Raw genomic sequence first — 25,994 nt, forward strand, 5'->3', positions numbered from 1 at the left:
GTCATTCAGTCATACCCCATTTATTTGCTCAGAACTGAGTTACACAAACATGGTACATATTTTTCTGCTTACCAATCAAATACAATTGATGTGTACCCATTCCGATGAGTTTGTGCACACATCCGAAGGCCTTTTGTTATATTTTGCTACACTCACAACATTTAATAGTCACAGTTCAACTATTAACATGATCTTGATTTGGGCACAAGCTCTGTTGCTTCTGCAGTTCCATATTTTTGTTTTGTAGATGCTAAAAATCATGATTTAAGGTTCATTTGCGATTTTAAATTTTTATATGCTGAGAAATTCAGTGATAGGGATTTAGTTGATAATTCCATGAAATAGTTTATGAAACAAAGATTAAATGATGTAATGAAAAGAATTGTTCAAAATAGCAAGAAAAAAGGAATAAATGTGAGGCCAAAGTGTCTCAGAACAGTGCAGTAGGATCTCCGTTTTTAAGTAAATATAATATAATTGTGCATGTATTCCTATGTTTGACAAGTATTGCATCACTGTATCATTCATTGTTTCAAACCCTGTTAAACACTATTCCATTTGAAAACAATATTGTTCTTCTATTACTATGGATGAAAACGTTTGACTGTGCTGTAAAATGCTCACTTCTCTGTCTACTATCACTAAAAGCTTTGTCTTAGTACGAGGGTTGGGACTTAAATAGTGGCAGCTATTTATTCACAACCGATACAGAAGAGTTAAACATTTGCACCTGTTACTGTCCTTCAAAGTAGTCACCAGCATTGTGCAGAACCCGTTGCCAGTGATGTGGAAGGTGTATTATACTGTTAGCAGAGCCTGTTCTGTTGATGGTGCAAATGCAACGGTTTTAAGTTATGGTGATTTTCATGCACGACTGTGGTGGTGTTATCCAATGCATTACATTCCTCCATAGCAGACCATCAATGCACAGTATTACTGTTCATGTTTAGAGCATCACCTGCAACCAGCTTTGCAAAAGAAGCAGTGATACTTTCTGTGCAACCCACCCATATATTTTGCACAACAATGAATACAGCGTAAGCTGTGACTGCTCTGTTTGGTTGATGGAACTTGGAAGTACTGTACCATCCACCACACTCCCTGGACTTAGGTCTTGTGACTTTGATTTAATTCCGAAGATGAAGGAACCACTTCGTAGCATTCGCTTCAGAACTGTTACAGAGATTCGACAGACAGTTGACCACTCCATTCGCACCATCAACAGAACAGGCTCTGCTAACAGTATACTACGCCTTCCACATCAATGGCAGTGGGTTCCACACAACACTGGTGAGTACTTTGAAGGACAGAAACAGGTGCAAACATCTAACTCTTTTGTATCGGTTGTGAATAAATAGTTGCCACTATTTAAGTTCCAATCCTCATATATTGATCTCTCTGCTTTTATGAAAGTTAACTATTTTTTACTATTACATACCCCTCCATAAATTAGTAGCACCACCGAAGTAAAAGAAATTTATTTGAATGTTGCTTACTTGAGTCTGGACCAACTGATAACCAACCTTGAGCCATTATTCTAGTTGTCAATAATGCATCTGGGGGAATTTGTTACGTTTCTAGATTCTGTGAGTTAAGAATGCTCACTATTGTCTACAGCTGGGAGCTGAGGCAATGAGCTCATTTCTGAATTCCACACAATGTTTATTGTTAGAGAGACTTGGAACGGTTGCTTATGGAAGAGTTCAGGAGTCACCACAGGGGTCAAGTGTTCTGCCAGTAACATGAAGTCCTGCCAGAAGGACAAATGTTGTTGGCTGTAGGAAGTGGACACCAAAGTTTGTGCTTACACTTGAGTAAAAAACTCATAATTCTGCATCTTGGAGCTGACTGGCTGAAAGACCATGATGTTGAAGCAATTTTTGTGGGATAGTTGAAGCTCACTAAATCTGAGAGTCCTGGGTGTAGCAGGAGAGTTAGTGGCCCTCTGTGGTGGAACTGATGTTTGAAAGTGTTAGATATTTCTGTAATTGGGAGATAGTAATCAACGGTGTCCATTTCACAGTATGGGACAGTACAAGAAATAACAAGTTCCTATCGGTCCCTCTTTTTGAATTGGTATACTTGGAAACGGTTATAAGTTTTGTCATTTTGGATAGATATTTTGTTAACTGAGAGCATATCTAGTTTATAATCGTACTTTAAACTTTATTTCCCTTTTTTTCTCTGATGCTTTATTACTTTTAACATGCACAATGTAGCTGGTATCAGTTATCAAGGCTCAAATGTACCAGGTGCAGAAATGTCATACTCAGAAAATAGATAAAACTGGTAAAATATAATACCATTGTCATACAGAATCTGTGCAACAAGGATTGCAAGAATTCAAGCTCATGTTAATAGGGAATCAGTGAGGATGAAGGATTCAAACAGACTGAAAAGACACTAACATAAACTTCTACACTCATTTCCCATTTTATAGGTGCAATCCATTCTTGCTAAATTTCAGATTCATCACAACAGTAGTGACCCCATCATCATCTTATACACAAAAGTAAATTGCATAGGCTACAAGTATCATAGTTAAGAGCAATATATTTCAAAGAACGGTGGCAATACTGATACTGGTAGTGAAATGTGTCTTTGTAACATGTGAAATTGTAAACTTCTGTTTGCCCATTTACCACAACTTTCAAGGAGATACACAATTGTTTAATAGTTTGTGATGGATGAATAAACAGTTTCTCTCTCTCCAGTGTAAATCCTTTCCCAACACTATTGGTAACCCTACAATAATATGTTGTTTGCTTCACAGGTTAAAACTGCTGTGGCTTACTCTCACACAAGTTCACAGTAGCTGTGTCATAGAATTTCTGCCTGTCTACCATCCAAATGAAGATGAGAAGAGAGATCCCAAACTGTACGCCAATAATGTACGGAAATTAATGGCAAGGTGAATATTGCTTAGTTTGTGTGTGCATACATACAATACCATATATGTCTTGTGCAATTTCATATTCAAATGTTGGACAGACATTCCACTGTGAAAACTTGGACTACATCCATTATGATATGTTGCATAGCTTGGATGCATCTGGCAGTGGGGTCCATGAAACTACTGCAGATTCCATTACGACTGGACATTTTGAGATACAGGAAGTTCTGTCCATAAACTGAATGAGAGTAAACATAGTCTCACATTAAATAAAATGTTCTCAGGCATCCAGCTGCCTGAAATGGTAAAAATACTATAGCTTTCAAACAAGTACTCCACAGCCATTGACAAGTGGGAATAAATATGTTGGATTCCTGGTAAGCCCTTACGTACCCTTGCTTTCAGATGTAATGCAACTGGTGCTCGTGCATTGCGATATATGGCCCATAGCTGTAGGTAATTTACCAAAAGGAAAAATTTTGCTACTCCCTCTCCTAATCCTGCTAAAAAAAGAAAGGTTTGCGTAAAATTTCTGATCAGTCAGACAACTGCTAGGTGACCCCCAAAAGTGATGAAGTTGGAAAATAGTATACACATTTGTTAAATCCCTTCGAAAATGGTATACCTTCTCTTCTATTTCCTTTTTAATTCTGAACAAGTTTATAGACACACATACAAGGATACTGCAGCACTTGCTACAAAGCATTCTGAGCCAACATTCATGCCAATTGTACCTCTACCTCTTTAGTCAATTTTACTACTTCTTCTTCTTCCTCTTTTCACCTTTGGCTGCTTGCAAATAACTTCTGCAATATTTTCCTGGATCATCATCATCATCATCATCATTATTATTATTATCACAAAGAATAGAGTCACAGTTTCAGGAACAGAGTAGCAAATATGGTTGAAAATGTAATTCACAGCAGCCACACTGATTTCCAGGACAGTATTCTGATAATTCATCAGTTGGCTTATGAATAGGAAATAATAACTTTAAACTTTAATTGCAAGAACAAGAAAAATACCTATTGTTCTTAAAGAGTTCTTCACCCTATGAGATAAGTGAACTGATCTTGAAAAAATATATTTTGAATATACAAATCGCCTTTGTCATCCACGTAGAATGACTTACCACTAAATGTTCCCTGTTCTCTAGATTGCCACCAAAGTTCTCAATAATGATCTCCATTTTGTTTGTGTGTGTGGAGTGATGATCCAATAGAAACCAAATGGTAGATCAGATATCATTGGACACTTCCTGCTGCTAGCTATGTAAATCTTATTATAGAGTTGTGCTGAGGCTTCTATAAATCTTTTTAAAAAGATCACATCTGTAACAGAAGCTGCATCATCAGTGATTTGAACCAGCACCAAAAGAAGAAGGAAAAAAAAACAGAAATATGATGACTGAAAGGAAGGCACATTTTTTATTTTTATTTTTAGAGGCACACTTCAGCCAATTTTTGTTGCTTAACTAAATTACATTTGTTATCAGTAAAAATAATGTCTGTCTCTCTTCTTTCCAGCATTTGCTCTTTATCTTGAAATTTTACTATCATTGTCATTCCATAAACATTTTCAACAGATGCAAATGCTGGGAGGAGCTCAGCATCACTGTGTGGCACTCACTTTTGAGGGTCAGTAAGGTTAAGTTATGTCTGTCTTCTGTGTTTCTTGTTCCTATAAATTTATGCCGAACAAAAGAAGAGCGAAGTATCTTGACTTTCTGGAGGTGCTTCTGTGTTTATTATTGTTGCTGATCTTTGCTGAACACTGGCAGACAGTTTTTCCTGTTGTCACCTACAGCACTGCTTTTATTGATTGATTTTATCATATATTTTTGTGTGCAACACTGACAAGCAACATTTTTTTCCTTTTTTGTGTGGTGAGCACAGGGCCTCTAGCTGTTGTAGCTCCTATATCTTTTCCCATCTCCAATTATCATTACTTTTCTTTCCTTCTTATGGAGGCAGCCTCTGATGTTGACCCAGCTATTCCCATAGGTTTTGCTTTATCTCATCAACATCTTCACGCATTTCTCATGCATTACGTTTCAGCCGAAGTAATTTTTGTCCCCCTCTGTCTGTTCTCCATTTTCAAAGCTTTTTCTGTAGTGTAGACAAAATGGAATAGAAGGCCTGAAGTAGCAGATATTACTTAAAGTGTTCAAGACCCTCTGTGCACAATAATTGTGCAGACTCATTCATGTGCTTAAAAGCCAATGCAGTAGCCAATCCAATGTGGTTTGTTTTTAGAGTCCAGGACACAAAATAATTACAGAAACTAATAAGTATTGATTCACATAACAAATTTGCAAAATTAAATATGTACAGTAGTATTTGTGACACAGATTCAATAATATATAGAAACAAGTAGCAGATAAACAAGCAGCAAGATGATTATATTTTTTGACGGGCCCAGTATTCGGCAGTTATCCAATGTGGTGAGGTCATTATTTACCTTTTCAGTAGTCCCCCCTGCCCTTCAACCCAACAACAGAGGGATCAACCTCTGATGCCCGAGCTGTTAGCTCTCCTCACATGCCAAGGAGTGTATTCCTGGGCCATCAGTTGTGCCAGATAACTTCTTCTGCAGCCTGGTGGTGCCCATGGAGAGAGTACAAGAGTGGGTTATGTGGCATCAGGGTGGATATTTTGCTCATGAAATGTACCAGATCGAACCAACACAATGGCTGTTCTGATTCAACCACCTATACTTTCCTCATTATCCAATGTATCACATTCTTCGTGCATACAAGGGCATCAACCCCTTGACACATGCTCTTGGGTGTGGTTACCAGTTAAAAGCTGCTCCTCTCCCATTTGTGGGTACTCAAGCCACAAATTAAAACAGCTCTGTTCTGTGGTCCTAAAACTCGTTATGCCTACGACTTTTTGGTGTCTGTTCCTTTCAGTTCTCTAAGAGTATCAGGGTGCTACCATAATTTACACTTACAGCTCTAAGATTATGGATAGAATGTGGTATGCTTTTACATCTTCCTCTGGACAGGAACAACATTTGTTGTTAGGAATGTTTAGTGTTTTTAAGGACCTAATAGCATTAACAGACCCCTACATTTTGTTAACCAAGCCTCCCTTGACTGTATTTTAATTTGCAGTGCCTCCCTTGACTGTATTTTAATTTGCAGTGCCTAAGTGTGCAGCCTCTAGGCTACTGATCATTGTTACTCTTGTCACACTGTGATATGTGCTATCCATGACCTTCTCCCTGATCTTAACCATACTGCCTGCCCAGTTGTTTGTCTCCGGGTCCCACGTCATTTGGATATTGAAGGGAATGACCTGTCTGACCATTTGGCTAGAGAAGCGATTACTTGCCCCGTATTCAATTTGATGATCCCAGGTGCATATTTCCAGTTACAAATAAGGTCTATGCACACTTGGAGACGAAGCAACATTTTTTGGGCTACTATCCTCTCAACTCCACACTATTGAGGAGACTACTGCTGCATGGCACTCCTCCTCCTGTTCCTTCTGGAAGGAATACACTGTTGTATGTTGCTTCCACAGTGGTCATACCAGCTAAACCCCTAATTTTCTTGTATGAAACGAGCAACCCCAACATTGTGGGTCTGGAGTCTAACACACACTAGCTTATATCCTGGTGGAATGCCCCTTCTTACTGCCTCTCCGTGCTAAGCATGGTCTCCCGAGTTCTTTGCCTCTAATATTCAAAGATGATTTGCAGACAGTTGAACTGGTTCTCCCTTTTCTCAGTGGAAGTGGTTTTTATTCTATTATATAATATTTTAAACTACCTTTTTGGTGACAGCAGGATGCTTGGTGTTTGGACGTTTTCCGCTGCGTTCTGTGTCTGGGAAAACATTTGACCCAACCTCCTCCCCAAGCTGTCCCTTTCGTCGCTCTTCCAAACCTATTTTACTCTGTTTTAATTGCTTTTAAATGCAGTTTGCCTCTCTTTCTTCCATACCATATTTTCCATTTTAGGGGTAGCAATCTGCTCATAAGAGGGTGTTCTTGAATCCCTAATGAATTGGGTTGGATGACTGGGTGGGATGGCTACTGTTGTTTGCAGAACTCCAGGGACACCTATCCTCTCCCTTACCTATTTATGTCATGTTGTATTTATTATTGACAGTCTATCTGATGTCTATTACATTTTACCCATCTCATTGTTCTAAATTCCTGACTAGAAGGCATTCTTTGCTCTGTAATTGTGTTGATGGAGTTGGATGTGGCTGAGGTTTCTCTTGCCATGGATGAGCCCTGGGAGACCCCTTGTCTTCTATGATCTACATACCGGACCGATCCATATATTTCTCAGTAAATTATTTCTCAGCTCTGGGATCAGTATTGCCTTCAATATTTTATCATACCTACATACTTTCACCTTCACGATGCATTGTTGACAGGCTTCACTACCTCCAGATGAACTACATGTACACCAAGGGACTGATGACCCTGCTGCTGCTGTTCAGTTTGTTAACCCACAACCAACTAAACAACAAACCAGTGCCGGTAAATGGCAACACATTGTTCCATTTTGATATACACCAAACATGGAGATCAGACATCCTTTTTGGCATTTAAGCTTTAGGAAACACTTATCTCCTCCCGTTTTCACCTACTCCCAAGCATGTTAGTGGTGTTAGTAAGATCTCTCTTCTTCCTTGTCTGGTTGCACAAAACTTTTCATTCATTGTAGAGTCTGTTAACTTACCATCACCATTCCTCTTGTAGGACTTCATGAATTTTAACGAAAAATTGGAAAATGTTTGAATTACTAATGCTGTACTTCCCTTTGTTGTGAGCTTTAAAACTGTTAAATTGTTGAAAAAAAATTAAAATTGCTACTTTGAGGGTGGCTTGGCTTCAATGGTTTTATTGGAAACATAACATACAGAAGAGATTTTACAAGAGGTTTTTTTTTATTATTTTTTTAATGCAGTAGTTGAATAAGCTGACTAAATTTTATAAGTCTAGGAAGAACTTGTCACAGAACTGCCTTCACACCAGCAGTGCAAATTGCTTGAAACAAAGGCTGAAAAATCAGCCATGAAAGACAGTTTTGTATTTGGTTACAGATTAAGAAGACCAATCACACAACATTGTATTTTTATAATCTTATAAAAGAGAAAAAAAGCATTAGTGCCACTTATTGATTAGGCCTTAGGCCTATTTAGGCAGACTGACTGAGTGCTGCCTACAAGGCAGTCAAGGAGCATTTTATGATCATCAAATGTGCGATCATCATGTCACTAGTAATTTCAACTGTTGTTGCAAATAAGTGAACCTAATAGTGTCATTTTATTCAAGCAGTTCTTCCTGTGGCCTCACAAGGCTGTGTGGACCCCTTTCCAGACCTTTCTTCCTCATAAAATCCTGGGGTGGTACCTGGAATTGAACCTGTGCCTGTCTGCACCACAGGCAGCAACCCTTACCATTCAGATATAGAAGTGGTCCATGTTACAGAATAAAAACTATCTAACAACAACAAAAGTATGAATTTGTTGTTGTTGGTGTCACTGCTGCTGCTTCCTTGATATTCTATCCAAAGATTGGTTTGATGCAGCTCTCCTCACTAGCCTATACTGTGCAAGCCTCTTCATCCATTTTAACCTGTTTACTTTATTAATGCCCTGATTTGACTCTACTATTTTTGTCACTCTCACTTCCATCCATTGATGATTCCTTGACACCTCAAGATGTGTCTTATTGACTAGTATCATCTTTTAATCAAATTGTTCCATAAATTTCTTTTCTCCAAAGTTCAATAAACTACCTCTTCAGTAGTAATTTGATCTAATCTCCAGCCTTCGTCTGTAGAGCCACTTTCCAAAAGCTTCTATTCTCTCCCTGTCTGAACTATTTGTTATCCATGTTTCACTTCAGTACAAGGTTACACTCCAAGTAAGTACCTTCAGAAAATATTTCATACCATTTACATTTCTCTTTTATAGAAATGACTTTTTACTACTTGCAGTCTTCATTATCTATCCTCACTACGTCAACTATCGTCATTTATTTTGTTGCTCAAATAACAAGACTAATCTGTTACTTTTAGCACCCCATTTTCGAAACTACTTAGCTGAGCACCATCTGATTTACCTGACTACATTCCATTACCCTCGTTTTATTTTTGTTGATGTTCATATTTAGTTCTGTACGACACCCCATACGCTATGGCCAACAGATCTTTCAAGTCCTTGATCATCTTTGACAGTTATATCGTCATTGACAAACCTCAGCGTTTTTATTTCTTCTTCCTGAACCATAATTTCCTAACCAAACTTCTCCTTGGTACCTTTACTGCTTACTCAGTGTTCAGACTGAATGATATTGGGGAGAGAATGCAACTTTCTCTCACTACCTTCTCAACTATTGTTTCTCTTTCATATTCTTCAACTCTAAGAATCACAGTGTGGTTTGTTGTAAATAAATATTATCTCCTTGCGTTTTGTTCCTGCTACCTTCACAAAAAAGCAATTAGGACCATTTTAATAAGAAAGACCTCTGAAATGTGCAGAAACTGTTTCAAGAAGTTAGGTATCTTAATTTTTTCATCATTGTATATATACGAGACAATAATGTACATCACAAAAGCACTGGATTACAAATGCAAGTGTACACACTCACAATATGAGAAGGAAGAATGAAGTACGGAGCATACCCCACCAACTGGCAATGCTAGAAAAAGGATCCCAGTACTCTGGTATCAGACTACTAAGAAGTCTGCCTAAAAGCCCGCAAGATAGTGTACTTGACAATGACTTTCCAAAGAAACTTAAAGACTATCTCATTGAAAAAGAGTTTTACAGTGTTGCAGAATACTTACGCCATTAAATTTGTATATATTGTTATTCATTATCAATGATGTAAAAATATAAGCTAAAGGGGTAGAAAAACAAGTGATGATGAATGTTGGTACTTTGACATGTCCTATATTACATGTACATTTACTGTCTACAATTTAATCTTACAGGATCAAATAAAATTCAATTTAATTCAATTCAGAATTTGAAAGCAAGTATTCCAGTCGACGTTGTCAAAACCTCTCTCTAAATCTAGTAGAGATTTGCCTTGCTTCACCTCATCTTCTAGGATAAGTCATAGGTTCTGTATTGCTCAGTGTGTTCCTACACTTTTCCAGAACCCAAACTGATCTTCCATGAAGTTGGCTTCTGCCAGTTTTTCAATTAGTTGGTGAATATTTTGTGTAGAATTACATAACATAATTCACCATGATGACATTCTGTGTGTTTTAGCAATAGCAAATCACAACTCACTGGAAATAAAAATCACATGTTGATTGAATGAAAGAGAACTGACATTATTTATTTTATGAGTTGATGTCAAAGGAAATACCAAAAATTCACTTCATCTGAAAAAAAAACAGACTTTTGTGTGAAAATGTTAGAATTTCATGGTCATTAGGGTTGACATGTAGTTGTTTGGCTGAGTTAAATTTTTCACATATTGTTGATTCGTTAATTAGAGCAAGATGAGAGGGTGGGAGCTGAACTTAAGAAAGTTGGAAAGTGAGGGTCACCCTAATATGTAATGTCTCCATATTTCTTGTACCAGTTCAACTTTGCAGTCTCTGGAACCCATGCAATGCTAAATTGTAACCATCATCACAGAACCGCACTGCAGACTTGGATACATATGAATGCATGGTCTCATGGCAATATGAATTAGGCTGCATCAGGTGGTTAAAATTCCTCAAGCTTTCAACCAAGATCTCCTTGGTCATTGTCAAGTGGTAAATGACTGCTGTGTCACCACAGATTCACTCTTATATAGCCACGCTGCTGGCTGTGAAATCACTGGCACTCCCTTACTCACCAGATATGGCATCCATTGCAACCGCTTCAACCTTCCGATGCCCGGGTCTCATGCTATGCTGCATTGCAAACCGGCCTCCTTGTTGATGGTGTTTTCAGATATTTTTATTTCCACAGCCTCTTTTATAATGCTATCCTTATTCCAAAATCCCTTCATCCTCATAATGATACATGTTTCATCAAATAGAATATGGTGTTGATTTTTCTAAAGCATGCTCTGCCATAGCTGATTTTTTAGGATAGCATATGCAGAACAACTCTTTTGTTCTGTCCGGCATTGCTCCACAGTGGGTACTGTTTGGCTGCGTAGTGTGGCTGCTACTACATTCTCCAAACAGTGTGCACTGTGGACCAACCCAGGATGGAACACGAGAGGTGCTTCTACCTATGATACTCTGAAAAATCAGCCGTGGCACAACATACTTTAGAAAATTGATGCCAAGTTCTATTTGATGAAACATCTGTAATTATGAGAATGAAGGGATTTTGGGATAACATTATAAAAAAGCTGTAGAAATAAAAATATTTGAAAAGACCTCGCATGTGTGACTATTAAGTGCTCTCACCTTCTGCTGAGTGACAGCCAGTCCTTAGTGTGAGAACATATCTTTTGCTCAAGGCCTATCCTTACTGCATGCAGGACATAAATTTTTCTTTTTTCTTGCGTTCCAAAGGATGGCCGCTCAAATCCCTATCTGGTCACCCAGATTTAGCTTTCCTGTGCTTAAGACAAATGCTGGGACTTTTCCTTTGAAAAAGATGCCATCCTTTCCCAATCCAAGATTGTGCTCCATCTTGAATGACTTCATAACCAGTGGTATATTTAACACTAATCTCCCTTTATCCTATTTCTCTGTTGTATTTTCATTTGCACAATTTTATAATTTACTTCTTTTTGTCTGTTGAACATTGTAAAGGTTCTGAATCTTTGATCCTCTCAGATTCTCGATTTTAAATGTATAACTGTATTTTTTTTCTGGCAGGGCGCTTGGCATACCCATGTCAGATTATACATATGATGATTGCCGTCTTATAACAAGAGCTAAAAGGCTCAATATACCAGGAGCTGCTGGCTTGCTTGAAGTTCAGAAGCTAAGGGGACGGCTTGGGTAAGAACTTAAAGAAACTTTTTTTTCTGTTTCTGTTAATTAGCTTTTTAGTAGGTGACAATGTTTTATTAGTTAATGCTCATTCCATTTAAACTGATACTTAACATTTAATCTTTGTTGCCCCCACCAGTCAAGTTACTTATTTCATAGGCCACTCTCACAACAGATGTAATGTCAAAGAACAAATTATTCATAATCAAGTTAGAACACAGTTAGAATCAACATTTGGCTACATTACAATTATTTACTGATTGAGGATTATAAATTAAGAATACCAATCATTAATTTTTAGATCAGTTCATGAATGGGAACTTGAGCAGTGGATGGTATTTGATGGAAGAGAAACAGATGAGTCATTGAAGTAAGCTGTCAGGGCGGATCAGGTCTGTGAAGGAGAGAATGTGGACATTCTAGTTTACAGAGGCTACAGATCATGTGATGAAGGTAGACTCAGAGATTTTACTGGCCTTAATGAAAGCTGTTCTTCATTTACATCATAACTTGAAGAACTGAAGACTGGAGCAAAGGATATGGTTGCTCAGCTCTAGGACAGTTACCTATTATGTCTGAAGCACTTGTATCCTGAGAGAACCAAGGTCAGAATACTTAAAGCATAAGTTATTTGTTTTTTGACAGTGGGAGTTACAGTTTACTATTTCTGCAATCATTTGTTATGTGAGTTACTTCATACTCTAACAAAGGAGTTCCAGTTTGATTGGAATAGTGGAATAACATCCAAGATAAGGAATACAATGTGATTGTTCGGTGAGTAATGCACAAATTGTGGGTGAAATGGGGGGGGGGGGAGGGAGGAAGAGTTTATTTAATGCAAGAGGTTTTGTGTTGAGGAATGAAATTTCACACAGAGGATATAATGAACTTAGTCCATGTGCATCCCGAGTTAACTACTCTTTCCTTATGGATAGATTGGGGCAGGGGGAGGGAGGGGGGGGGGGAGGAGGAGGAGGAGGAGGAGGAGGAGGAGGAGGAGGAGGAGGAAGTGCATTGCACAGAAAGGTTTGCATATACACTTCTCAATAAGGCAGAAGTCATTGGCAAACACAGAAATGTTAAGAATTATAAAGAGGCGGTGAGTTATGAATGTGCCCTTTGTTGTGTATATAATGCTTTAGTGCAGAAATGTCATAAGTAAAGGCTCAGTCAGATAGGGAGTAGGCAGTTTGCATGAGCATGGCCACAGTCAGTGATGATCAGAATGTGTACAGAGCCCAGCAGTCCACTTGTTGAATGGCACTAGTTCTGAATGAGTCGGATGCTGTGCAATTAATGTGAGGTGGAGGAGGAGGAGGAATACCAATGGCATAAACTATTGCTTTTATTTGCACTTTCTTTGAGGAAGTAAAAGAAAGTATTTCTACTATATTAATAGTAGATGAGAAGACTATGGTAAACAGCCAGTCTGTGCAAGCAACTGTGGTTTTGTTCAGACCATTTCTTCAGCTATTTATGTATGTCTTGGGAAGAATTCAACGTGTTATACAAGCTCATTAAACATTACATCTTCCTAACTCCAGTTATGTGTCATCAATTGTCCAGTCAAAAGATAGAAGTGGAAAATAATTAAGCATATGAGAATTTTATTAAATTATCCTCCAAAACAATGTATTATTACTATGTATAGGCCTATGCTCTGCTTAAGAGTAATTATAAGGTCTTTAAAGTATTCAATTATGTTAACTTATTTGTGTGTTATACAATAATATCCACATGGTAGTATATATTACATGAGTATGCATTTATTTATATGTGTATTGAATAAATTAATACCATCTGATAAAGAATTGCACATTACAACCTATTTCATCACCTTTTTTCCATATGTTCTGGATGAATACTCGGAAAGTACATGCCAGTATGCAATCTAACAAAATGTCAGTGCCTGCCCAGAAGTTCGAATTCTAGATAGTCATAAACTAACTTCAGTTCAAAAATGGATTCATAGTATGGACAGAGTTAGCAAACTGAAACAACTTGAATCTGCATGGAAACTTATTTCTACCGTCTGCCTGACATTTTATTTTTCAAAGGTAGATCATCAAAGGTTTTTATAGCTGTACTAGACCACAGTTTGATTTATTAGAATCAATTGTAATTGTTTTCTGTACATGAACTAGGCTGATTTGCTTCCGTATCTCCTTTTTTCCTCCCTCCATTGTAATTTCTTGCTCCTTCCCTTCACTTTCCCTCTACTCAAGAGTTCATTCCTCTGCTTATCTTGCTTACATATTCTTCACCATGTAGTTCAAATTTATTCCTCTTCACACATTTCTGAGTAGCCTCTTTCATCTCCATTTTCCAATATCTTTCATCTTATGCCAGACCATTTCTCATGGGGTATTGCAGCAAGTGTTCCATTATTGATTAAGTGTGTATCAACTTTTGTCCCCCAATTTATGAAAAACATGATTACTTATGAAAAAAGAATTTCCAAAACCATCATTTATGCTTTAGTATTAGCTGTGCCACAGTTGATACGTAAGATAAATGTATAGTCTGTGTCTGTGGTACAGCTTATTTTTGTCCTTACTTCTGCATTTGCAAGAATTTTGTCATTTTGAAGCTTTCATGGGCAGAAAAGAAAAGTTCTGAAATGATGACCTTGTGATATACAATAATTGTTATATCAACAAAGAACTGCAATCATAATTTTGAATGCACGTTAGCTTCAAGGAAATTCTGTGTGAATTAACATGCTTTTTAATTGTTTTGCAGGTTAGTGAATTCAGATGCTGAAGAAAAGATTCTGTCTGAACACAGGCATCTTTTCAGCAAAGATGGTGGCAAAATCTCCTATAAGCAATTTGCAAAGTTACTCGGCATAGAGCCCAGTGATGGTCATCTTCAGCAGCTCTTCTGCCTATACGATAAGGTGAATAGAGTCATCATATTAAACATCTGTGAACAGACTTCATTTTATCATACTTAAATGCTTAATATGTGAACCATCAGAGTTTTGACCTATAGCTACAGTGTGATGCAACTCTCATTTAAGATCATTAAGATATGATCAATTGAAAATACGTTGCAGGAATCCTCTGGAGTCATTGATGTCAGGGAATACATTTTTGAAGTGTTGGTGATATCAAAGGCAAAGAAAACATCAGACATTATCCCTATAGTTTTCCAGGTAATTTTCTTCTGATATTTCCTGACAAAAGCGTAGTGGATGATTTTGAATGCAGTGACCTACAATCTCCACTAATGTGAGACTTATAAAAATGCAAAGGATATGGAAGTGTCTAAAGCTGTAATTTTTGTATCATAGGTGTTTGGTTCAGGAGAAGATGGCAGTTTAAGCCAGTCAGATCTGCCTGGTGTACTGCAACATACATTGGGTATGGCACCCATGGAGGTCGCTCAGCTCTGCAGCCATCTGGACAAGACTGGCAAAGCTCATATCTCGCACGGTAAGTGTCAGCTCACATCTACGTACACCTCAAGTTATATACATTATTATAACAGGAAGAAATATGGGTCACCACTCACTCAGGAAAATAAATAAAGCCAAATGAAGCATTTGACCAGAGAAAGAGAATAAATGTTTTATATGCCTTTATTAAATATTTTTGTACTAATAGGCTTCATATCTAACTGAAAAGTGACTAGTGTCACCGATGAAATCGAGCTAATAATTATGGTAGTAAACTCTTAAAAATATTATTTTACACTGAAGTATTTGGTCTAAATGACAGAAGAATGGCAAAATGTTCAAACACATTCTCTTGCAATGATTTGATGTAATAAAATTGTCTCGGGCTTCCAGTAATTTTAATTGGTTTGAATCCCAGAGCTATTAGCTAAGGCTACGGCTGTAGCTTTGGATACCTCCATAATAAGAAGCCTTGAAGGATAAACTGTACTTCAGAATGTAGATTGGTTAATAAAATATATTACTATGAGACAGTAGTCATATTTTTCATGTCATTTTTCATGCATTTACTGTCTGTCTGCCACAAGAAGCCACTAAGGCTACCATGAAATTATTATTGTTTGTTGTTATTCTTCTGCATACATTTTCACTACTGCAATGTTGATACCCTGGTTAGCATCTTTCTCCTGAGTTGTCATTGGAAGAGAGGTTGACCATGTGGAGATTTAATTCTTCCTGTTCCACAGGCATTCACCTATTTTTGCTATTATACATATTGATAATATTATCATCAACCATGGGGGGTAAACAGAAAAAGCTATACTGTAGTCAAATGTGTGTGTTTTTTAAATCCTGTTTCTGTTGGATAACTTGTTTTTATACAGGGCATATTTAGAAAGTAAGTGTACTACATTTTTATATTTTTTTTAGAAAAATATATTTGAAAAAATTACAGAATGTTGTTGTTACACTTGTTGACTGTTTCCTCCACATAATCGCCATCCTGTTTAATGCTTGTGGTGAGCCATGTCACAAGTTTCTTTATGCCCTCCTCGAAGAACTCTCCTACCAGCTCATTCCCTTACTTCAGAACCACCACCTGTTCCTACTTATCAGGTGAAAATTTAATTCCACTCACATGTGCCTTTGGGGAGGTGAAAAGATTATAATCTGAAGGCACCATTTCAGGAGAATATGGGGAGTGGCTCACAACATCCCGACTAAATGAGTCCAAGAGCATGTATGTATTAATGGCCTGCATGGGTACGGATGTTGTCAATCAAAAAGCACCCCCCCCCCCCCTCCCCCCCTCATCAGCGTTCCCCTCCTTTTGAGATTTTTAGGGTCTTACAATATTGTTGTGCATTGTTCTCCCTCTGAGGTAGAAATTCGACCAAAATTATGCCTTTTCACTCCCAAAACACTGGGGCTATCATTTTTTTTGCCTGAAATTGTGGTTTTGAATGTTTTAGAAACTGGGGAATTGGTGTGATGCAATTGCGATGACTACCTTTTTGTTTCAGAAATGTAACAAGCCATCCACATTTCATCTCAAGTGACAATAGAGCTCAAAAAATGCTCACCTCCCAGTTCAAGTCATTAAAGAAATTTGCGGGAGCTGTTGACCTGATTTTTCTTGTGCTGCTCTGTCAGCTGTTTTGGGACCCACCTTGCATGCTGTGTCTGATATCCTAGCACTTCTGAGAGAGTCTCTGAGAGAGTTCTGAAGAGTTGTGGAAACATGACAGGAATTTCACCCTCTGTCAATTGGCAGTCTTCAAGAACAGTTTCCTTGATGTTTTTGCACCAACTCGTCAGCCCAAATGGATGTTGTTCCATTCCTCTGTTCATCATGAACATTTGTTCTGCCACCACTGAACTCCCTACAGCACTTATTAAACACACACACATTCAGTTTACAGCATCATTCCCATAAACTATTTCAATTTGCAAAAAAATTTCAGTAGGTGTTACTCCTGCAAGTAGACCTGCCGCAAGTAGGAAGTGGGTCACAGCAAAAAGAGCGCACTCAGCGAGGATTTGACGTCTTTCATGCAACTGGATACTACAACGTGAGTTTACGTACTCGCATGTTGCTATGATGCTCACTCTTGTCTGGTAATTCCCTTCTACCACTCGGTGTTGCCAAACCTCACAAAAATCCTCACTAATGCTACTTCCTTTGGAAAGGAGGACAGAAGGGCTGAAATGCGTAATATTAAGAATATATGAATCCATGTGTCTGCAGCAAATCAACATGTTTACAGCATAAGCTAATGAATGTAGTTGCTGTTAAAGTTTGTTAAAAATCATGCAAACATTATCTTTTGTATGTTTCAGATGAACTTACAAAATTTCTGCAGCACAAGTCGGATTGCACAGGACTCTTTAGTAGTAACCAGTGGAATTTAAAGAACAGTTTGAGCACGGAATGTCTATTGAGTACAGGAAGTAGTAAAACAGAATGAACAGAATGTAATGTGGTTCTTAGTGAATAATGACTATGCCTGACAGTGACAGTGGCAATGACTGCAAGACTGAACATTATTCACTGCACATGTGAGTGGGTTGTAGTCAGCAGTTTTGTTGTTTGCCTGTTGTCAAACTGGAAGTTACAAGGACTTGTATGTGAGACATTAACATGACAGGTTCAACTGCCATTTTGTGGGGATGAATACAGTGTACATTACCAACAGATCTGTGTAAAGCTACTGGAGAATCTGCACAAATGTTACCAATCTAGTGACTGATTAATGTACTAATCAATTCATTCCTGTGTTTTATGATGTGATATTGAGAGAAATGCTAATGTACAGTGAAATACAGCAATAGTAGGATATTATTCAGAATATTTTGAATCTAGTTTTATAACAGCATATTCTGTCAGATACTTTTCTGGATTTATTTGTGTTCTCATCTTATCATTCAGAATCATGGAGTTTTGCATTTTTAGAAAACTACAATGGCAAATGTTACGTAAACATGTGATAATACTGAAGGTGGAATCTTGTGAAAAACAGTTTTGTGTAACTCGGTATTCTTATGCATCAAATGATTGTTTCTCACTAAATTCTGATCAGTAGATAATGTGAAGGATCTAGTATTGCTGAACAGGCTTTCATCATATTGCATATTATGCTACTATTTTTTGTCACGAAGAGAAACTGATGTAATTGACTATGAAAAACAAGTCGTGTAATTACATGTCTTTGCTGATGTACCATAATTAATTGAATTTGTCTGACAAACTCCAATGGAGCTACAAGCAATAAATTATTTTTTTTACTGCAGCTGAAACCTTTTATACACTAATAGTTTTTTATATACAAAAATATTTATCTTTGGATTAGTAAATATGTCGTGCAGCTTGATGGCTCGTTCACTTCATATAAAATTTTAGTACTACTGAAGTAAGTATTTAATATCTGTAATTATTTTAATGTGTGGCATGTAAGTAGTGACACTTGGTCTTATTAGTGTATTTCAAACTTTGGGACCAGCAAGTTCTAGTTGAGCTTTCCAACAGTCTTCCTCTGTAAAAGTGAGTCATCACATAATACTGTATACAAGCATATTGGATTGCTAACATTTTTCAGAATGATCAATATACACTCATTTCTGTGCCCTTCCACTCATTCTTAATGTTCACTTTCTAAAGCATGCCCCAAGCTGCCAATCCTCTGCAGTTCTCCAGTCATTCAAGTTTAATTTCTTAACACAGCTGCAAATATGTCCATATGACAAGGCAGAGCAAATATTTCTACTCTGCTCCCATATGAATTTGTGCTCACAGTTCACACTTTCTTTTGTATTGAAACTTCCTGGCAGATTAAAACTGTGTGCCGGACCGAGACTCGAACTCGGGGACCTTTGCCTTTCGTGGGCAAGTGCTCTACCATCTGAGCTACCCAAGCACAACTCGTGCCCCGTCCTCACAGCTTTACTTCTGCCAGTACCTCATCTCCTACCTTCCAAACTTTACAGAAGCTTTCCTGAGAACCTTGCAAAACTTTTGCATTACTGTTCAGTTCCAGAACTAGTGACTCAAGGGTATTCCGTATATCAGATAATGAAATTGGTTTTGCAAGTGATTATTCATTTTATTCTGTAGCCAATGGAAATAGATGGCAGTCTGAACAATAGCCATTTTAATCAACATAATTCCTCTGTGTTTACGGTGAACTGTTTTTGAATTATACACATTTGTAGGAGAATATAATGGCTTTGTAACATTGGCACATGTTATTGTGATGTGATCCTCATCTGCATGTACGATATTGCCACAAAACTATAATGTTACATCAATTTCAGGGTATTTTGTCGAAAATAGTGAATATTCTCATCAGGATGAGTGCTTCACCTTTTAAGCCAACTCTGTTTTCTTTTTTCCATTATCATATCTTTAACTCACATTTTAGTTTATTCATGTAGTGGAATGGTAATTAAAAACAAAAACTAGGTGTGCTATAATGGCCTCTTTTTGCCATAAATTTTACAGAACACCTGTATAAAATTTGAATGGTTCTACAAATATTTTCACATTCCCAACAGTTAGCAGCTCCAATATGTGTTATGTATAAAGAATCAAGAGCAGTATCAAACCAGTCTTTGAACTGAGGATCACAACCATAAAATGGCCATGCAAAATGCCATATTTCTTTTTTTTAATTTGTACATAAGTTTTCAAAGGTTATTGTTACACTAGACGATGAACAGTGATACTTTTGTGTCCAGAAAGTGGGCTCAGTGTCCAGCATGCATTAGCACCCTATTCACATAATTACCAGGCAAACCAATTCCATAAGTAAATGGGGACCCTATGTTTTAATATGTGCTTCAAACCCCTGTTGCAATTTGGCATTTTTCACATTAACAAACAATTTACATGGATAAAGGAAGTTATAAATGACAGAAAAAAATCATAGGATTGATTGGGAAGTGAACCCCAGACCTTTAGATTGATAGTCTGGCAATTACCCTCTTAGCCAACAAGCTATATGTCCATAAAATCTAACATGCAACTATTTCATTTGGTGATAACCCATTTATGTTAGGTGCATCTGTCTCTTCCAATAATGCAGGCCTAACTTTGCACTTCATACACATCAGTATTATGTCACTATACACCAGCCATAGTATAGCAAATGATTAACTTATTGACAAGATTTAAACTTGTGTGTTTATATCATTGTTTCACCAACTTTCTAATGTTTTGGAGCAGTAGATAAATTCACTCCTCCAAACGCAACTGCTCTTACACAATACATCACAAGTTTATATTTTGAGTGGGTTACAACATCCCACAGTGCTTGAAAACAACCATGAGTCAAAATTGCAATTATAGTAAATATTGTTTTAACAGCGTAGAGCGGAATTATTTCATTTAAAAATGACTTGAAGGCTGTGGACTCGGTCAACATAAAATTTCTAAATAAATACTGTATGTTATACTTTATTTCCTCTTAGTGCTCTCTTTGCATTTGCCTTTTCAGCGTTCTCAATTTTCTCCTCATAGCGATTTGATTGCTGAGTTACTCTTTCGGCTACCTGCACTAGATCTTCTTCTTAAGTGTTCTGTCTGTCCTCTTTCGTCTCCTGCTCCATGAAAGCAAGTTGTAAGTAGCTCCCCACCTTCAAGAAATGTTAACAGGCACACAAAAGTGATGTATATTCACATAAACATACTGCTACCTGAATAACTGATAGCAGCTACTTTCTTCTTCTGTCACTAGAAACTTGTTTACACACCATAAATAAATCTTTGTATCGGATACCAATGTGATTTTTTAGTGCTGTAACTTTCAGTGCATCATTTGTCTTGTACCTACTTAGGACCAAAAACTTAAATTTCAAAAAGTGTATTTTCTTCTTTGAAATTTGAAAGTATCTCACATTCCTACTGATCAGATAGTGTAAGCTTATTATTTAGTGTGTACTGTTAGTAGTGCACACAGCATTAAATTGCTATGTGCCTTCCTATGGTATTGAACATCTGTAAAAATGAAATGCTTTTTTAACATTGTCAATAGTCATGCAGAGTGTAATAAAATTCCTGTATATTTTTGTATCTCTGAAAGTATTAATTTATGTGTAAGGACAAGATTTTCTTTATCTGTGCTTAAAGACAATTCATTACTGTACAAATTTTATTGTCATTATGTAGGAGTCTGTATTTTTTGGTTATCTCACCAAAATTTAGTGTAACTATAAAAGAAAGACATTTATCATAATTTTTTTTTAAATTCTTATCAGAAAAATAAAGAAAATTTCAGAAACTTAAAAGTCTGCAAAAAAAAAAAAAAAAAAAAAAAAATTAAAAAGAAGTCATTAGGTACAATTTGGTGTTCAATTCCAGTACATGTTTTATTTTTTCTAATGACATGTGCAAAATTTTAATTTACTTTGGGAAGAAAATGGCTACAAAAGCTAATTAGTGAGCTCAACATTTGAATTTGCAAAAAGCTGAACAGCCTGAAAATTACATATATTTGATCCATTTATGCTTTCTCTGGTGAGCTGTAAGTAGTCAAACAGTACAAAAAAAATCAAAAATGTGTGATGCCAATAATGTTTTTATTACTTAAATACCTGTGGGGGAGGAATAGTAAACATTCTTCTCCTCACCAAGGCTGAAGCTACGGCACAGAGTGTACTTGTGCCACTTTCTTTTTTGTTTTCCTGTCCCCCTATTTCTTTTATAACATAATTAATTACTGTTACTAGCAATCTATCCTTTGCAATGATGCACACCATTTTGATTATACTAAGAACTAATGGAAGACGAGGGAGAAACAGAAAAGCATCCAATGTAAAAGAAGGAAACATAGCATCATTAAGAAACTAAGGAACACCATTTTTCCCATGACTGTTCAAATTTTAAAACATGACTTGGAGGAATGATAAGATTCTAGAAAAATGTAGTCAACCCACACAATTTCTTCAACAATAAAAGGAGCCAAATCAGAAGCATCATTATAGTGGAATAAGTTTTCTAGGTGAATTGTATATATTATAAGTAACGATTTTGAATAGAGTACTAGACATCAGCTTTTAGTATACACATAGATGACAGTTTGCTCTATAGAAGTATGGCTTTAATCTGTTGAAATGTATACACACAGGTGATGTGAGTTCCAAAATACAGTATGGTCCCTAATGAGACAGAGATAATTTCTTGTTTTTCCAATTTTAATTATGGGATTTCTCTATAGAACCCAGTCACCTGATCATTAGAGTAGCAATATTGCCTTTCGATTGCCTTTGAATTGTTCTGTTGTATATTTATCTATATCATTTTAAGTCCTCTTGCTAATCCATTGACTTCACCTAAGTCAGTATCTGCCAGTAATTTTTCTAATTCAAATGGAAGCTCATTTTCTGCACATACACAACGTTGTAGCAGGTTTGTTCAGTTAAATAATGAATTCTACTATTGTAAGAAGAAATACTGGATGACAGATACCTGTCCAGTCATTGTAGTTTTTATTGATCTAATAAGAAAGCATCTTAGTTACAGTTTTACGCATGCACCCCAATCTTCCGACCACATTAGAATGAAGAGGTGTTCTCCATTTCTTGGTTCTAAAAAGTTTACAAACTTGAACAAGTAATGAAGTCACACAATTTCTCTCTTGATCTGTCAGTATCACATCAGGACTTCGAAAACACAGAAGCAAATGTGGAATGGATGCTGTTGCCACAGTTTCTGTGGTCATGTCAGTAATTTAGAGAAAGACTAGGAAACATGAGAAGCAATAAATTATTGATAATATGTACTTTTTATCTTTTTGTATTTTTGGAAATGGTCCTAAGATATCTAAAGCTACTATTTCAAAGAGTCTGTAGGCTTCAGTTTGTGTTTTTGCAGTGGAATATTAGACTTAGCCTATTGTGTGCTGTGTGCACAAGGTATACAGGCACTGATATAATCTTCAGTTTCATGCTATTAATCTTTCCACAAATATTTTGTTGCCACAAGGGTGTTTCATGCCCACTTCCTGCTGTAAGAAGCTTGAGTACTATTATGACACTGTGCAGTGGCACATTGCTGCAGTACTTGTAATATTACCAATTGGTTCTATTGTGCGGTTTTACAGTATAAGATACCATCATCAGACAAAATCTGGCAGGGTGCCAACTTGCTGGCATTCTCATGTTTTCCTGGTGCTTATTCCAATTCAGCTCTGTGCACTTCCTCTGCTTGCAGCACGCAGACTTTCCTACTTAGTGCATTGGCATTTTAGGCAAATTTGCTGGACTTTGTAATCACACCACTGGATTCCAGGGCCCATCATGTCAAGTGACTACTCTGGTCTTAAATGTAGAAGCTATACTAGTGTGGCATCCTCAGTGACTACTGTGAAATCTTTGCCATAGAAATAGGACTTAAAAAATTTACAACAAATATTGGATCTATCAGCTCCATGTTGGTAGTTCCATAATTAATTTCTGATTTGTTAAGCTGTCAGAATTCATAACTAATTGATTTTTGAAATCATCTTGTTCCTTGCTTAGATTGTGGCCAATGTATTAACTGCTGACTTCACTTGACAGAATTAATGGTTTTTCAAAGTCTGGATAAGCTAATAAAAGTAATTTTGTCAAAATATCCTTAATTTGCTGTACTCCTATGACATATTGAGTGGTACAATGGGGAGGTTCTCCAATTTTCACTAACTTAGTCAAAGGCTTCATGACCAAGTCCTAATCTTGCAGAAATCTGTGACAATAGTTTGCAAGATGCAGAAACGATTGTAGTTCTGTTATGTTCTTTGACCCTGGCAAATCATCAGCAGCTTCTGTGAGATGTGGATGGGGTTTCATGTGTGTGGAATTTGTAATGTGGCCCAGGTATTACACTGGATACTTCACGAAAGAACACTACTCTAGTTTTAAGTTCAGGTTTGCACTTTGGAATTGTGACCATACACTTCTCAGTCATTCTAATGTAGCTTGATTGACCAAGAAAAGACAATGGTATCCTTGACATATACCAAGAACATAGTGAGTTTCAATCCATGTAATATCAACTCTGCAAGGAAAGTAGTGTGTGCATTTCTTAGTCTGCAAGGCAGTCTGAGGAAATCGTATATCCCAGAAGGTACAACAGGTGCTGTCTTGGGTCTAGGTTTATCCTGAGGAGAAATTGGTAATCCGACCTGTGGTAAAATATTTGCTGTTCCCCTAGTGGTCAACTGATTTGTCAATGGAGGAAAATGGATAAGGGCAAGAGGTTATAAATTGATTCACTGCTCGTATACCAATGCAGAGGTAACAAATTTTCTTGCCATGGATACTTTTTTTTTTCCAGACATTGTAACTTAGTGTGTTTAAACAAGACACTGTAGCAGAAGTCAAAGATCAATAGGGAAATGAGAGTGATTCATATGAAACATTAAGGTGTAATGAGTACACATGGTGTATAAAATGAATACAGCTCTAATGTTACAATAAATGCTCAAAGCTTGCATCATCAGGTGCCACACATGTCTGACACCTACAGGACATAGACTGTCAGACACACTTAAATGTACTGGCAGTTTCCTTGATTGTACACTCCTGGAAATTGAAATAAGAACACCGTGAATTCATTGTCCCAGGAAGGGGAAACTTTATTGACACATTCCTGGGGTCAGATACATCACATGATCACACCGACAGAACCACAGGCAACAGAGCATGCACAATGTCAGCACTAGTACAGTGTATATCCACCTTTCGCAGCAATGCAGGCTGCTATTCTCCCATGGAGACGATCGTAGAGATGCTGGATGTAGTCCTGTGGAATGGCTTGCCATGCCATTTCCACCTGGTGCCTCAGTTGGACCAGTGTTCGTGCTGGACGTGCAGACCGCGTGAGACGACGCTTCATCCAGTCCCAAACATGCTCAATGGGGGACAGATCCGGAGATCTTGCTGGCCAGGGTAGTTGGCTTACACCTTCTAGAGCACGTTGGGTGGCACGGGATACATGCGGACATGCATTGTCCGGTTGGAACAGCAAGTTCCCTTGCCGGTCTAGGAATGGTAGAACGATGGGTTCGATGACGGTTTGGATGTACCGTGCACTATTCAGTGTCCCCTCGGCGATCACCAGAGGTGTACGGCCAGTGTAGGAGATCGCTCCCCACACCATGATGCCGGGTGTTGGCCCTGTGTGCCTCGGTCGTATGCAGTCCTGATTGTGGCACTCACCTGCACGGCACCAAACACGCATACGACCATCATTGGCACCAAGGCAGAAGCGACTCTCATCGCTGAAGACGACACGTCTCCATTCGACCCTCCATTTACGCCTGTCGCGACACCACTGGAGGCGGGCTGCACGATGTTGGGGCGTGAGCGGAAGACGGCCTAACGGTGTGCGGGACCGTAGCCCAGCTTCATGGAGATGGTTGCGAATGGTCCTCGCCAATACCCCAGGAGCAACAGTGTCCCTAATTTGCTGGGAAGTGGCGGTGCGGTCCCCTACGGCATTGCGTAGGATCCTACGGTCTTGGCATGCATCCGTGCGTCGCTGCGGTCCGGTCCCAGTTCGACGGGCACGTGCACCTTCCGCCGACCACTGGCGACAACATCGATGTACTGTGGAGACCTCACGCCCCACGTGTTGAGCAGTTCGGCGGTACATCCACCCGGCCTCCCGCATGCCCACTATACGCCCTCGCTCAAACTCCATCAACTGCACATACGGTTCACGTCCACGCTGTCGCGGCATGCTACCAGTGTTAAAGACTGCGATGGAGCTCCGTATGCCACGGCAAACTGGCTAACACT

At 37.9% G+C, this 25,994-nt stretch overlaps 1 protein-coding gene across 2 annotated transcripts in view; it reads left to right on the plus strand.

The window, feature by feature from the left end:
* Positions 1-22,379, plus strand: part of LOC126356097 (lysophosphatidylcholine acyltransferase) — a 607,194-nt gene extending 584,815 nt beyond the window's left edge. For both annotated transcript variants that reach the window (XM_050006786.1, XM_050006787.1), the window contains exons 6-11: positions 2,774-2,911; positions 11,702-11,827; positions 14,561-14,717; positions 14,877-14,975; positions 15,114-15,255; positions 17,559-22,379. In XM_050006786.1, the coding sequence (XP_049862743.1) occupies positions 2,774-2,911; positions 11,702-11,827; positions 14,561-14,717; positions 14,877-14,975; positions 15,114-15,255; positions 17,559-17,686 (790 nt within the window). In that variant the 3' untranslated portion in view covers positions 17,687-22,379. The remainder of the gene's footprint in view (positions 1-2,773; positions 2,912-11,701; positions 11,828-14,560; positions 14,718-14,876; positions 14,976-15,113; positions 15,256-17,558) is intronic.
* The last annotated feature ends 3,615 nt before the right edge of the window (positions 22,380-25,994 follow it).

The sequence above is a fragment of the Schistocerca gregaria genome, chromosome 3 (genome assembly GCF_023897955.1).
Source record: "Schistocerca gregaria isolate iqSchGreg1 chromosome 3, iqSchGreg1.2, whole genome shotgun sequence".
Classification (NCBI taxonomy): domain Eukaryota; kingdom Metazoa; phylum Arthropoda; class Insecta; order Orthoptera; family Acrididae; genus Schistocerca; species Schistocerca gregaria.